The sequence below is a fragment of the Gymnoscopelus microlampas genome (genome assembly GCF_963454915.1).
Source record: "Gymnoscopelus microlampas genome assembly, chromosome: 23".
NCBI classification, from domain to species: domain Eukaryota; kingdom Metazoa; phylum Chordata; class Actinopteri; order Myctophiformes; family Myctophidae; genus Gymnoscopelus; species Gymnoscopelus microlampas.
Window position 1 is genome coordinate 3,906,332 of NC_139960.1, and position 16,185 is coordinate 3,922,516.

General features: G+C 42.8%; 1 protein-coding gene across 1 annotated transcript in view; it reads left to right on the top strand.

Moving 5' to 3' along the window:
• Positions 1-10,041: 10,041 nt before the first annotated feature.
• LOC311040071 (E3 ubiquitin-protein ligase TRIM35-like) overlaps positions 10,042-16,185 on the top strand; it is a gene marked incomplete at both ends in the record, with an annotated part of 59,942 nt that continues 53,798 nt past the window's right edge. Inside the window, one exon of the mRNA XM_084050143.1 lies at positions 10,042-11,424. Coding sequence (XP_083906269.1) covers positions 10,042-11,424 — 1,383 coding nt within the window. The remainder of the gene's footprint in view (positions 11,425-16,185) is intronic.

The following is a 16,185-nucleotide window of genomic DNA, read 5'->3' on the forward strand; positions in this document are numbered from 1 at the left end:
AAATGTTGTATTGAAAAAAAAAGAGAGAGATTGCTACAAATCCTGTTTTATAGTTGAAATAAAATGTTGCTTTTTGTACATTTTATATATGTGTGTGTGTAACTTTTATACATTTTGGGCTTTAAGAAACTGTTCAAAAAACTGTGTAGCCCAGCTAGCACCAGGAGTAATGGAAATAGTCTAATGGAAATAATTCATTAGACTATTTTTACATTATTATTATTATATTATATTTAACCCAGTGATATAGTTAATTTCAATCGCTAGGTTGGGTCAAATAAACAACCCAGTGAATGGTTTAAATTTAACCCAGTGATATAGTTAATTTCAATCACTAGGTTGGGTCAAATACACAACCCAGTGTATGGTTTACATTTAACCCAGTGATATAGTTAATTTCAATCACTAGGTTGGGTCAAATAAACAACCCAGCACATGGTTAACATTTAACCCAGTGATATAGTTATTTCAATCACTAGGTTGGGTCAAATAAACAACCCAGCACATGGTTAACATTTAACCCAGTGATATAGTTATTTCAATCACTAGGTTGGGTCAAATAAACAACCCAGCACATGGTTAACATTTAACCCAGTGATATAGTTATTTCAATCACTAGGTTGGGTCAAATAATACAACCCAGCACATGGGTTAAAATGATCGAACCCATATATGGGTTAAGACAACCCAGGGCGTGTTCTGTCCCATAGTGACCCAGTAGCGGGGTTATGGTTGGGTTATTTTTTAACCCAGTTGTTTTAAGAGTGTAGTATCATTGGTAACACCTGTGAAGGAAGTGATAATATGGCTGCTGTGCATAGAGCTTATTACAGGTCCATTTTTACTGCCTTACAGGTACATATTTACATTCATAAAGTTAAACTAATAAGATTCAGTAGGATTTCACTATGGAACACATTAGCACACGAACCGATATGGAGCCAAACAGTCTGTTTGGTCATAACACCTCTGAAGTGAAAGTAAATAGAGGTAGTTAGGATTAGGGTAATTGGATAGTTGGAATTGTTTAACTTTTTTACTGCACCACAATTATTTGTCAGCTTTAGTTACTTTGCAGATTTTTAGATTATTATTTACAAACCGTATATTAACAGAGGAGAGACAGAGGGTCACTCTGTCAGCCTTCTGGTTGGTCCCTGACTGACCAACCAGCAGGCTCCTTCCGCCTTATTCCGCCCTGGTTCTGCCTCCTTCTATTGTTGTTAAAGCTGAGTTTTCTAAAAAATATATATATATATATCCAATTTGGGAAATAAATGACCCCAAAAACCCACATATACCCAGTCACTTTACTGCACCCGAGATGTTCCTTTTTACTGAGGCCAAGTTTACAATAAGAATTAAATATTAAATATCAATACCTACGAGGCAACTGAAAAACATGTTTTATTCAATAGTGGATGGAGAGAGAGGATTTTGGTCCAACCAAGCAACAGCAAACTATGGGCACAAAGAGGGTCAAATAAGTCCTATTTTATACTTTATCTATTCAAAAATAGTCTATTTACAAACTCACAAGCTATGGATTCAAAAGATTTTGACACATTTTTAAAACTTGAAACGTATCGCATAATAAGTTTTTATACTTTTGTTCCTGTTGTCTGTTACTTGAGTATTTCTAAGTAAGTAGTGTTATTGATGCTTTCACTTGAAAAATTAATAATCTGAGTACTTCTTTCACCACTGGTAGCTAGTAGCTACTTGGCAGCCAGGCATGCCTATAGTTTGACACTCATACTTACACGCCCACGCAACATGTCTGTTGGCCACTGAGCAGCTCTGCATGACCTTTCAGAGGCCTGAGGCCCTCCTCAGTCCGACCTCAATGGTAATGAGAGAGAGAGAGCGAGAGAGAGAGAGAGCGAGAGAGAGAGAGAGAGAGCGCGCATTGTGGTCATTCTGCCCCCCTGGCCTTTACCTTCCGGCGCGGCGATTTAACCTCATTCAAGCAGTCCAAAACATTCAAATTTAATGATGATTCTACAAGTGGCTTCTAAATCAGTAGCTCTCAAACGTTTTCGTGCCAAGGACCCTTTCAAGATCTTTAAAACCACGAAGTGACGCGCTGCGAGCTTGTACATCTGCTATCTTTGAATAGCCAACGCTAAAATCGAAAATGACACAAGATGCTTTCCCGGCTCACAACGCGCACCGCGTTATGATCTTTTAGATCAGCTATTTCCGTATCACTGCGGCTTAATGGTGTGTTTCCTCCATGGATGACAAGAAGACCGATCACAGAAGCCTGCATGCCATGTGTGAGAGAGAGAACGAGAGAGAGAGAGAATCTCAGAGACATTATTCAGGCAGTTAACCGAGTTATAACCCCAACCATTGTCCTTTTAAACAAACGTCCTTTAAAATAATGGGCCACGGGGCGTAACGAACGTCCCAATGTCACGTGGAATTTTCAAAGGAGGACATTAGCATTTAGGTACGTTTCTATAAATGTGACCGTTGCTAAATACAGGAGTCTCTATTCTGACCTGCTTTTCAACAGAAGGCACGTTTTTCTTCTCCGCCGGTGTGAATTTATCACTGAGCATTTTATTTCCCCTATCTGAAGCAATTTAAGAGAGACGGAACAGCAATAATACACTTGAATTACTCGAACACCAGCAACAATACCCCCCCCACACACACACGCGCACATGCACACGCACACACACACATAGAGATTATTCTCACATCCCTATTTCTCTACCATGTATGATAGCCTCTTCTTTATACCTGAAAGTGAGAAGGTTAACCGGGAGGGCATAACGCTCGCAGAGTAATCCGATATCTCTCCCAGTTTCATGCTGAACAGGCACCTGTAGGTTGGGGGAAAAGTAATAATAGCAAATACTCGAGTACAGTACAGATACCTAATTTCCGTCCACCACTAGATACACCCCCCCCCCCCCCCCCCCTCCACTTTCCTTTTGCGATCAGCTTCTAAACAAACTGAATTATGGCAGCTAACTCACTTTGAGTCCCTGTCCTTCCTTCTCTCTCTAATTTATACTCCATCGTATACGACGGTGTCACAACACGTCACATCGCGCTGACACCTTCCTTTGAAAAATGGATGAACGTGAATCACTGGCTTCTCTCAAAACGAGTCTATCAGGAGACTATCTGTCATTCACTGCTGATGTTTTCCCCTTGTTCCCTTTTCTCCTTTGTACATTCAGTGTTTTTGTTGTATTTGTTGATGACATGCATTAGTGTGTTATTCTTTTCATGCTATATGTCGATGAATTGAATGCATAGGACCACAATGGGAACAAGACTTTTTGTGTTATCCTTTACCCCATTAAGACCCGGGACGCATCTGCGTCTCATTTTAAGATTTCTTTGGGCTATTCAAAAATAGCAGATCTACAAGCTCATAGCGCGGCACCGAGTGCCGCGCTATGAGCTTGTAGATCTGCTATTTTTGAAAAATCTTGAAAAATATGTTTCCAGATTTTTTTCAAAAAACTGTTGAGATTTAGATTTTTTTTAAGAATCGCCTCAGGTCTTAATGGGTTAAGCCTTAGCGTTTGACTGCGCCTCGACTAATAAAGTATTCAATCATTCAGTATTCAATCGCAGAGCTTGTTTTTGTCGATCAGCCCGTCTTCATGAAGGAGGCTTTAGCTACTCCGCCATGATGACACACCCTGTCTTCTCTGACGGCTGTGTACAGCTCATTATCCTTGGCGGCGTCCTGAAACTCAATGAGTGCATATTTCCATTTGAACGTTTCAGTTCAGTTAAGTGGGTTTTGGCTGTCAATCCAGTGCAATTATTTCCTTTTTTTTAACCCATCAAGACCGGGAACGCATCTGTGTCAATTTACAGTAAGATGTCTTTGGCTATCAGATCTACAAGTTCATAGCGTGGCACCGCGCTATGAGCTTGTAGATCTGCTTAGCTTTTTTGAAAAACCGTGAACATTTGTGCAAATCTGTGCAAATCTTCTATATTCATAGATTTGCACACATTTTCACGATTTATTTTCAAAAAATAGCAGCTCATAGCTTGTATACCTGTTATTTTTGAATAGCCAAAGAAATCTAAAAATGACACAGATGTGTTCCAGGTCTTAAGAGGGTTAAATTTGTTTTATTTCATTTTGGAGTAGATGTGTTATTTTGAAGTCGAACTCCTCTTTCCCCCCCTTCCCCTCCTCCCTCTCTTCTGCCACTCATCTGTCCATCTGTGCCTCAGTCACTCCGTGCTCCCCCCTCCGTATATATACACAGTCATTACTCACTGCAGAAGAGGCTGCTAATTAAGAGGAGAGGAGAGGAGAGGAGAGGAGAGAGGGGAGTTGTCTGGGTAGCAGGAGAGTTGAGGAGAGGAGAGAGTTGTCAGGGTAGCAGGAGAGGAGAGGAGAGAGAGTGGGAGTTGTCAGGGTAGCAGGAGAGGAGAGGAGAGAGAGTGGGAGTTGTCAGGGTAGCAGGAGAGGAGAGGAGAGAGAGTGGGAGTTGTCAGGGTAGCAGGAGAGGAGAGGGGAGAGAGTGGGAGTTGTCAGGGTAGCAGGCAGTGGTGGAAAAAGTACTCACATTTGTTACTTAACCCTATGTCACCAAACGTATCATACTGTATATATGATACACTCATTACACTGATTTTTTTAATAAATCAGTGTAATCAATACTTGGACCAATAACCTGTTGTATCATATCTGACACATCCCCACTTCCCCCTGGACCATACCATTTGCACTGCAGGTAGTTACAGAGCCTCAGGTGGTCTGACCCAAAATGGCTGCCATCAACTAAACAGGAGAGGTTGATGCACTACTAACAAACAATTATTTTTTAAGCAGTTCTGGTAAGTTTTCCTAGTATATCTTTACTAATATTTTGAAATAAGTGTTGGATAACTTGAATGCACTTATGAGCTCTAAAGATTTAGCATTTGAGTTTGTTTTTTATGATGTTTATCATTTGATACTACAGGTTATAGACCTGTAGTATCAAATGATACAAACACTTTACAAACACCTTTACGATGTGTATCATATTTGATATACTACAGGTCTAAAATAAATGTTTTTTTTTTTTTGTAATGTTAAAACCGACTTGAAATACCCCTTGTAATACCCCTTGTATCAAATATGATACAACAAATAAATGATACAAAGGAATGTTAAAAAAAAATAAAACAAAACCAAAATGTTTTAAGACCCAATAAAGTGTCCCTTTTCAAAATTTTGGAATTTTCTGACCTTTCCTTCATAGTTCAGGTTCTACAGGGTTAAGTAAAAGTATCAATACTGCAATGTAGAAATACTCTGTTACAAGTAAAAGTCCGTAATTCAAAATTTACTTGGATAAAAGTACAAAAGTTTTGGTAGAAAAATGTACTTAAAGTACCAAAAGTAGAAAGTACTCATTATGCAGAATGTCCCATTTCACAAGTTATCAAAATTAATGTATAAAATGTGTAACTTTTTTTTGAAAATAGCCGATCTACAAGCTCACAATGTGTCGCGATGCAACACATTGTGAGCTTGTAGATCGGCTATTTTCAAATGGCCGAAGTGTATATAGGGCTGAAGTGGTTACTGTATGTTTTGCAAAATCTTCAAAGTAACTAGTAACCTAAAGGAGAACATAAGGTGTGATCGAGCAAGGGAGCGAGGGAGAGGGATAGCAGGAAAGAGAGATGAGGGAGAGACATATATAGAGAGGAGGGGCTGTGGGTACCAAAAGTGGACAGAAGTCTCTGTGCAATCTGAATCAGTGGAAGCGAGTGTAGGCAGTAATGACTGGCTCAGAGAGAGAGAGAGAGAGAGAGAGAGAGAGAGAGAGAGAGAGAGAGGCAAAAGTGAGGATGTTATCACTGCATGAAAGAAGTTCCATATGCAAGTCAGCTGAAAATGAAAAAAATTGAATGTCAAGGCCCTCCAAATTGATTTTATGTAAAGCCTAAACTGTGGTAAAGATTTTTGTCAGTTGTAGTGTGTTTTGTTAAAAGGAAATAGACCCCTTAACAGACGACGTCACACTGATAAGAACCAGTATGCACGCAACCAGTATGCGCGCAATGAAACCCATTCTGTCAGGTCTCGCTAGGACGCGCCGTCGCGCCCCACTAGCCAACACACAAGAGGGGGTTGGGGTGTGCTGAAACCAGCGCACCCCGAAACAACAGGTTGGGAATTGATTGCGTGAAACAATCACCTGTGCGTCCAGTCTCAATGTTAGTAAACAAATAATTGGTCTATACAGTCTCAGCTAGTTATCTTCTTGTTTTGTCTCGTTTTTTGTTTTCTTTCATTTGACTAAATGTCTCAATTCTAGTTTTAGTTGTTTGGTGACTTTTAGTTAAAGGCATAGTATGTAATTTTGCCCTGTGTTTACATAACAAAACAATACATGCTTTTTTACCCATCATTTCCCTCTATACCAGCAGTTATCAGCCACTGGAGTAGTGGTGTTTACCCAGCTAGCAACCGAGCGTGACCGCTGACGCCACGCTGGTCTTTTTATGGCGTGGCGAAAAGCGCCGACGCTGATCTGTCCTTGCACCGGAGAAGTCTCGCTCACTGGATTGCGTGGCGATGTGTCGTGAGCCTCTATTGTCACACCAGTGTGTCCATGTTTGAGTATATATTTACATTTGAATGCATATAGCTGCAGAAACACACTGGCCTCTCGCTGTATTCTGGTAGATGGGGATGTTTTTGGCTACCAAAACAAACAGTGAAAACCAGTGGTGTAAAGTAACTAAGTACATTTACTCAAGTACACTTTTGAGGTACTTTTACTTTTCTGGAGTATTTCCAATTTTCTATACTTTTACTTATGCCCCATTACATCTCATAGGCAAAGGTGTTCAGGACATCAAAACAACACATTTGCCTGAGATGGTGTGCTTAATTGACTTTCAGTTTGATTTTTCTTCTCTCTTTTCTTTTGTTCTTTCATTTTCTCTTCTAATTGCCAATTGTCATCTAATTGCATTAGTGGCGTTACCAGGCTGTTTAAAGATGAAATGAATGTGTTGCAGTCACCTTCGAGTCGTTAACAAGAGTAATCACTGTTACATCACTACGTGTAATGAAGAGGAGAGAGAGGGAGAGAGAGAGAAAAAAAGAAAGAGAGAGAGAGGCAAGTGAAGAGGACTTTTAGTGTGTGTGTGTGTGTGTGTGTGTGTGTGTTTGTGTGTGTGTGTGTGTGTGTGTGTGTGTGTGTGTGTGTGTGTGTGTGTGTGCGCGTGCATGTCTTCATATACCGTATTTCTCAGTTACTCCATTTTTCCACTTCTGTCATTATACTTGTTAAACTGTACACATTTTCTTTCTGCTGCCTGTACCTGGTACCATGTCGATCTCTATTTCAAACAAAGTGACAATGTGGGGGAGAACGTGCGTGTGTGTGCGCGTGCATAATGCCCAGCAGTGTTCCTCTCAGTGAACACATTAATCCAGTCCTATCCAGTAGCCTACCATTATGGCGGATGATGGATTGGTGGGCTCTTCATTAAGGCTTGAACACACTGACTGTATGACTTTGAAAGTGGTCAGATAGTCACATAAGATAACTTTGCCGTTCACACTACAATAAAGCTCTTTCTATATGGATTGGATGGATCCATATTCAGACAGACAAAAAGACAAAAAGTCTGTCTGATAATCGGGGCTAAAATCTTGCAGCGTGAACCAGGCATTAACATGATGACATTCCAAACATCTACTGTGTGTGTGTGTGTGTGTGTGTGTGTGTGTGTGTGTGTGTGTGTGTGTGTGTGTGTGTGTGTGTGTGTGTGGCATGCTTTTCACTGCTCCCATCATTAAACAAACTCTCCATCTATCTGTCCCGATGGGATTGACGCCAGAATGCACACGAGTCAATGCCAGTCAAACACACACACACACACACACACACACACACACACACACACACACACACACACACACACACACACACACACTCTGATAGGTATCAGTCAACAACCCATTCTGTAAAAAAAACCTGTTCCCCTTAGTTTTTGCCTCTGGGGGCACCAACTCCTTTTTTATGTAACACAGGAACTCGGTTTGGCTCCTCCCCTTTCTTAGTCCACATCCTCCCGGGTGCTTCTGTGTTTATTTCTACTAACAACAACATTACTTGTTTAGGGCAGCAGTGGTGCCGACAGGATCATCTGTTAGCAGAATCTGTCTTGAGAGATTAGTCTATGATGGATAGAATCATTGACAGTCATTCAGAATCCATCAGAAGGACATCTGGGATGCAGTCAGCCTCACTCACCTATAGGAAGGTTTTGAGGATACAATTATGAACAGCTACTGTAACGCTAGCATAGGCTAGATGGCAGTGGTGGAAAGTAACTAAGTAACTGCACTCAAGTACTGTCGCAATCTCTCGCTCACCCCCCCCCTCTGTGTGGGCTCTGACACATGCTCACACAGCTGGACTCTGCACAGCATGTGTTTGGTGCTAGTGTTTACAGACAGTATCGTTCATAAGTGCTTTATGGATGAACATATCGTTGCTGTCGGGTAGAAACCTCTTATCTCCATATTTAACGTTTTGAGTTTTTCCGTAAATTAATGCCTTACGTGATCATACTACAGCGTCACACAAAAGCATCGAAAGTAGCAGATATGCTATCAGGGATTAAAGTTCTCAGTCCTGGGGACTGATTTCAGTCTTGAGGATTCCATGTGCCATGTTTAAAAATCAAAAATCACATATTGGGACATGGTCTGAAAATAATTTTCAGTCTTGGGATTCTTTTTTGCTTTAACCCCTGTGCTATACTCTTGCTATTTTTTTAATTCGAATCCTGAAAAGTACGAGTTTTGGACATATGAGGTTTTCACCTGACAGAAACCATATATATGTCACAGGGAAATTGGAGAAGGAACACAATAAAAGTATCTTAATAGTCATGCTTTCAATAAACCAAATTGAAAGCATGAGCGATCTACTCGTTTACAATCCAATTCTCCCAGGCCTGGCCAGTAATGTTTCTAATATGACTGGCCGAAGTGTCCTTGAGCAAGACACCTGAGACACAATTGCTCCGTTCCCTTTAAGTGGCAGCGACCAGCTGAGTTGAGCTGAACCGAATTTCCCCCGCGGAAGCAAGTATTACCATATCATGTTACCTTACTATACCTATTTACCTTATAAAATATTATGTTAAACACTTTCTATGAAGCCCATGTCTTACATACTTGCATTATAATATAACACTGTATAGTTCATTATAGTTATAAGCACTCATAAATACTCAATAAGGTCAAGCATATACTGTACACTTCATGTACTGTAGTTATCGTTATACTGTAGTTATGGTGTTTTGTGTGAAGGGCGCTTAAACCCTGTATGGTTGACCGGAGTACCTCAGGACTCTATACTAGTGTCTTCTCTGTTTTCTGTTATTGTGGGAAAAGCTTTCGCAGACAATATGCAATCAACAAACTTGGCGTTGTAAACTTGTCGATCTGCTATTTTCTGCTAAATGTTTCCCAACAATGCGGATACTGGGGTGTAAGTGGTTAACTCTTGAACAAGCACACTGTTGCCTACAGTTCAAGCATGCCGCAAGCATGATACAGGCATGATATAGAGATGTTCTCCACCTACCAATACGTCATTGGACTGTGTGTGTGTGTGTGTGTGTGTGTGTGTGTGTGTGTGTGTGTGTGTGTGTGTGTGTGTGTGTGTGTGTGTGTGTGTGTGTGTGTGTGTGTGTGTGTGTGTGTGTGTGTGTGTGTGTGTGTGTGAACTTTGCTACATGTTTATGGTGTGTCAAAGCGATCCGCCCCTTGCCAGACTGATCTGAGACGAAGATTCACCTTTAGACAGATCAAACACAACTTCCAGTGAGGGAGGACAGACGTCTTTCCACCGCTACGGGAGGGGATAACCTGCTGCTGACTCTGTCAGCTGAATGGACTTTAACAAGAACCACGATTCACAGTGAAAGTAAACTTCATTACACCATTCTAAGAGAGGGAGTGTTACCACGACTGACTGCTGATTTCCTGACTTGAGCAGGGTGTTTGTAGCTTCATTTGGAGACAAAATGGCTTCCAAATCGTCTCGCTCAGAGGAGAATTTGTCCTGTCCTGTGTGTCATGACATCTTTAAAGATCCTGTTCTTCTGTCATGTAGCCACAGCTTCTGTAAAGCCTGTCTGCGGGAATGGTGGCGAGAGAAGGAAATAAAGGAATGTCCGCTTTGTAGAAAGAGACAATCAAAGGATCCACCCTTAGACCTGGCTTTGAAGAACGTGTGTGAGGCTTTCATTCAGGAGAGACAACAGAGAGCTTCAACAGGGTCTCAGGTTCGCTGCAGTCTGCATAATGGGAAACTCAAACTGTTCTGTCTGGAATGTCAGCAGACAGTTTGTCTTGTGTGTCGAGATTCTACAAAACACATCAACCACAGAATCAGACCAATAGATGAAGCAGGACTGGATCACAAGGAGAAAGTCAAGAAATTACTCAAGCCTTTACAGAAGAAACTGGAGGTCTTTAATAAAGTTAAAACTAACTATGATCAAACAGCAGAACACATTAAGGTACGAGCCCGGCACACAGAGATGCAGATGAAGGACCAGTTTAAGAAGCTTTGTCAGTTTCTACAAGAGGAAGAGGAGGCCAGGATCACTGTACTGAGGGAGGAAGAGCAGCAGAAGAGTGAGGTGATGAAGGAGAAGATTGAGGGTCTGAACAGAGAGATATCAACCCTTTCACACACAATCAGAGCCATAGAGGAGGAGCTGAGAGCTGAACACATCTCATTCCTGCAGAACTACAAGACCACAATGGAAAGAGTCCAGGTCACTTTGCAGGACCCACAACTGGTCTCAGGAGCACTGATAGACGAGGCCAAACACCTGAAGAACCTGACCTTCAGAGTCTGGGACAAGATGAAGGACATTGTCTCCTACACTCCTGTCATTCTGGACCCCAACACTGCCAGTGCAGAACTGGTCCTGTCTGATGATCTGACCAGCATGAGCCGTAGTTCACGCTTTAAACAGCAGCTTCCTGACAACCCAGAGAGGTTTGACACTTGGTACTGTGTCCTGGGCTCTGAGGGTTTTAACTCAGGGACTCATAGCTGGGATGTTGAGGTTGGAGACAATACATTCTGGCGGCTAGGTGTGTTTGCAGAGTCTTATCAGAGGAAGGGATACAGAGGGGCTCAAGGCTGGAGATTAGAGTTAGATGAAGGTATATACATAGCAGACTCCTCACAAGGGTCTGGGTCAGTCAGGGTCTGTGTCGTGAAGCACCCAAGACCCAAGACGATCAGAGTCCAACTGGACTGGAACAAAGGAAAGCTGTCATTCTCTGATCCAGATACTAACACACACATACACACCTTCACACACACTTTCACTGAGGCTCTCTTTCCATTCCTTAACGCTACTAATACTCTGAAGATGTTACCATGGAAGGTCAGTGTAACTCTGGACAACGCAGTTAGACATGATAAGACATGACAAAGACAAACTATTGAGACCAGTCAATTTTAGAATCTATATGATTGTCTTGTGGTCAAGGGCAATAAACAACATATACTGTAGATGATGATGATGATGATGATAATTATGATGATAATTATGATGATAATTATGATGATATTGATGTCATGTTATGGATATCAACTGTATTGTAAAAAAGACATTACAAAGTTATAGATAATATTTAGTGTCCACTCTCATTTTTAGCGGCGCTAGCCGCTAAAAATGAGAGAGAGAGAGAGATATTAGCCCTCTATACCTGGCTTTTGCGTCAACGTTCTGATTGGTCAGGCTCGCCAACGTTCTGATTGGTCAGGCTCGCCAAGGTTCTGATTGGTCAGGTCCGTCAACGTTCTGATTGGTCAGGCTCGCCAAGGTTCTGATTGGTCAGGTCCGTCAACGTTCTGATTGGTCAGGTCCGTCAACGTTCTGATTGGTCACTATTCATGACATCATAGTGATGTCATGAATAGTAACATAGTGATGTCATGAATAGTGACCAATCAGAACGTTGACGGACCTGACCAATCAGAACGTTGACGGACCTGACCAATCAGAACCTTGGCGAGCCTGACCAATCAGAACGTTGACGCAAAAGCCAGGTATAGAGGGCTAATATCCGCTCTATACCTAAAGGTATAAAGGTAAGGCTCTATACCTAAAGGTATAGAGCGCAAAGTTTGTATATCTGCTACAAAAAGCTACGAAGATAGAAGCTGATAGAGTGGGTACCTAAAGTCTATTTGTACCCACTCTATCAGCTATGACAGATCAGTTTTTGTCACTTACCTTGGAATGCATTTGGTGATTCGCTTCCAATGGCACTATTTAGTGCCACTGGAAGCCTTTTAATATTGTTTCTCTAGTAGAAACACATATCTATGACAAAATATATCAAAGGCGCCGCTACCTTCACACAGGTGTGATTTTTTATTATAATGTCAGCAATAGTACTAATGCCAACAATAATAACAGGATTATTTTGGATTTCTTGTACTGAACTCTACTGTACTTTTTACACAATTTCCTAATATAGAATCACCACTTTGGATGAATGTCTTTATGGCATTATAAAGTATGGCATGTTATATGATGGTTAGCAGGGGTCAGTCTGTTAAATATTATATTAGTTTTATGAAACTACAAGGGTTGGTGAGGTAGACTATGAACCCTGCAGTCATCTAATCACTGATAATGAAATGATAATACCACAATACAATATCAGAACAGGCATTGTGGGTCTAAATATGTCACATAAAACTTTTGAAATGTGGCTTGACAATGTGGTTTTTAACTCAATTGTTTATAGTATTCAGTTGACACTGTCATATTCAATGGTGAATCTGAGAAAAACATTTGCATTGATATTAAATCAAATCAAATTGACTGATGTCAGTTTAACAACTTGAATCAAAGGACACCCGGCCTCACAGACCCTTTATTTTAAAGGCAGGTGCTGAATAAAAATAAATAAAAAGATTTGGACACAAGGCAGTTGCTAGAACAGTAGCGAGAATGGCCGCTAAAACACTTAGGTCTACTGCTTTCTAAACCAGTGGTTCTCAAACTTTTTCATGTCAAGGACCCCCAAATTAGGGGGCTGCGGACTCCCATCTGAAAATATTTTGTGCCAGGGACACAAAATATATATATATATACTAGAGTTTCGGGGGGCTACGCCCCCCTCAACCCCAGCCGCGCACGGGGCCCAGCCGTGTGTATATTGGGGGACCCAAATCGCCGGAGTGAAACTGTGGAAAAATTTTTTTGAAAAAGGAAAAAATTTGAAGAAATAATATTTGTTATGTTTCAGGGGGTCCACAGGGGGTCCGCGGACCCCCTGATGGTCCACTGACCCCCTGTGGAGTGTTGGGACGCGCGGGGACACCCCTGGAACATTGCGGACCATTTCGGTGTTTTTTTTTTTTTCATGAAGGTGGTTGCTTGTTTCTGGCGCAGGCTGTGCAAACCTGGCAACCCAGCGCATGCTGCCGCACGTTTAAGTGGCGTAGCGTCATGAGGGTCAGTGGGGCCGTGGCTCGGTCAGTGAAGACCCTGTAGTGCGGATGATATGTGGCATAGAGGGGCAGATTGTAAATCCACAGAGGAAACATCCGTGGGCTACCATTGGTTCAGCGATGTGTGCGGTCGCCCTGCGGCCCCTCCTCCTCCACCAATGTGCAGTATTGAGAGCCCTGACGTCACAACAATTGGAGCGATGGGCACTGCACTGTGGTTGGTTAGGGTACACCTAGGGCCCAGGTAGAACCCAGTTAAAGCCTGCATGGGCAAACCCAGTTAGGACCCGCCTTGGTCCCACATAAACATGGCTAGTTGGGGCCCACCTAAGGGCCAGGTAGAAGCTACTTATAGCCTGCATGGGCATCGCAGTTGGGACTGAAGTGGATGCCGCTGACATTGCTGACATGGGGTCCATATGGTTTAGCCCACCTTGAAACCATATGGGAACTACGCTGGCATGCTGGCTGTAATGCAAACGCTGCATCATACCTGCAGTGTGTAGTTTGATGTTGTGTGTGTAGCAGATATACCTGCAGTGTGTAGATCAATGTCCATAGGAAAGTCAATGCCCAGCAGTGTTTTTTTTCCCCAGCAGAGTTTCTAGTGTCTCTGTGTCTCTCTGGAAGAGGTTGCACATGAACTCTGCAGCCGCACTGAGGCGCTCCAACACAAACACTCTGACATTAAGCTGCTTGACACAACAAACATCAGCACCACGCTGCTGTTTGTCCAAAAGACACAATATCTGCTCTCCCACCAACGTCATGTGTTCATTTATCGACAGCCGTACAGACTGCTTTTGACACATTTTACGTCGTTTATCCAGCTCTCACTGACTCTCCACATCGGACTGTTATTTTGCTGCGATCAAGTCAACGATGTGAGAGATTAGCTATCACAGACGGACGGACAGGGGGTGAAACATAGTGTTGCGCCATGCCTTTCGGCCTGGCGGAGACAATAAAAAAACGAAAGTAAAGGAAATGGCCATTTCTGCAACAGAAGTAGTCAATAAACTATGCTATGAAAACATGGGCCACATTGGCAAAGAATGTAAGAATGAGGCAATCATGTAGAAAATAGCCGATCTCCAAGCTTACAAAGCCTCTGAACGTGAGGCGTTTCGAGCTTGTAGATCGGCTATTTTCACAATATTTACTTGTGGAACGGAGTCAAACAGAATGGGGGGGTTCCCAGATCAAGTACGTGTATTTGGGGGGGGGGGGGGGGGGGGGGGGGGGCGGCGTGAAAGGGTTGATAAACACTGCTGTAATCGGAGCGAAATTATCTGAAATTACTACATGACCATAATGCAGCCTAACATCTGTTGCACGGGGCGGTCCTGCCATTACGTTAGTTACTGTAGTTGCTGTGGAGCGACATAGTTCTCCAGAAGACACACACAAACATACACCATCTACAATGGACGAACTGAGCAGCAATATAGACATTCACCACACGAACGTGCATTGTTGACAAAGTGATTGCACAGCCGCTGCAGGCATGACAACCAGGTTAGCGTTAGCGACATGGCAGCTATCACAGCGCCCTGTCCGTCGTGCTGCAACTGCCTGTGATGGCTACAGCAGTAACAGCAAGCTGTCTGCGATGCCATTGTCTGGAGACTGCTCTTAGCGTGACACGACCAATGAGAGTGAGCGCTGTAGTTGTTGCTAAGATACGGTGGCGTCTCTGCCCCATAGCTTGTAGATCTCTCACACATGATTGGCGTAGGCTGCGTTGCCAGGTCTGACTTTGTGTCTAAGCAATGGTCGGCTGATTTTGGCGCGCCTTTGGGCTCGTTTGCATTGTGCGCACGGCAGCGCTTGTTTAGCGTACGTCAGCGCGACGTGGCAACGGACGTGGCAACGTGAAAGGTGATTGGCTGGTGAAAAGAAACACCCGACGTTACACCAGAAATGGTGCCTGGAGAAAATGGTGACCAAAAAAGAAAGTTTGGAAAAAAAGGAAAAAAACCCCGCAGCGGCTGCGTGCTGTTGTGGTGATGAGGTCGTGCGCACGGTAAACGGTACGAAGCTGCCTCCCCTTCCGTTTTGTCCGACATTTGGTGAGTAGAATTAATTATGTTGCGCGGTGGAAAAGGTGTATTGAGCAGTGAGATGTCCCCTACGCGAGGCGTAAATTCAGCGCGGCCGGCGTGGCGAGTCAGTTGGCGACATGTGGTCTGGCGGTGCGTTGTTTAGTCGATAACAGAGCTGTGGGGTGTGGACACCGAGGGTGCGGAAGTTGGTCGCCATTTATATAGTTAGATACACAAGATTTGTGTTGTTAAAATGTTCCAAATCTTTCACAATTTTCCAAGATTTCTTTGAAAATAGCTGCAAGCTCAACGCGTCACATCGTGACACAATGTGAGCTTGTAGATCTGCTATTTTAAAATAGCCAATGTATATGGGTTTAAACTGACTTTGTATGCCATATTAACTCATTTTGTTGGGGACCCCCTGGAACCCGCTCAAGGATCCCTGGGGGTCCCCGGATCCCACTTTGAGAACCACTGTTCTAAACCAATCATGTCAACAGCTCAATATGAAGGACTGTCTTAAAGACTTTGGATTGGTTCTGCATTGCAGGGCAAAAGAAAGGTGTTGTTTTCCCACCTAGTTTCAGTCACGAAGTCTGAGAGACTGTCCTGGATCTGTAGTAGAGAGA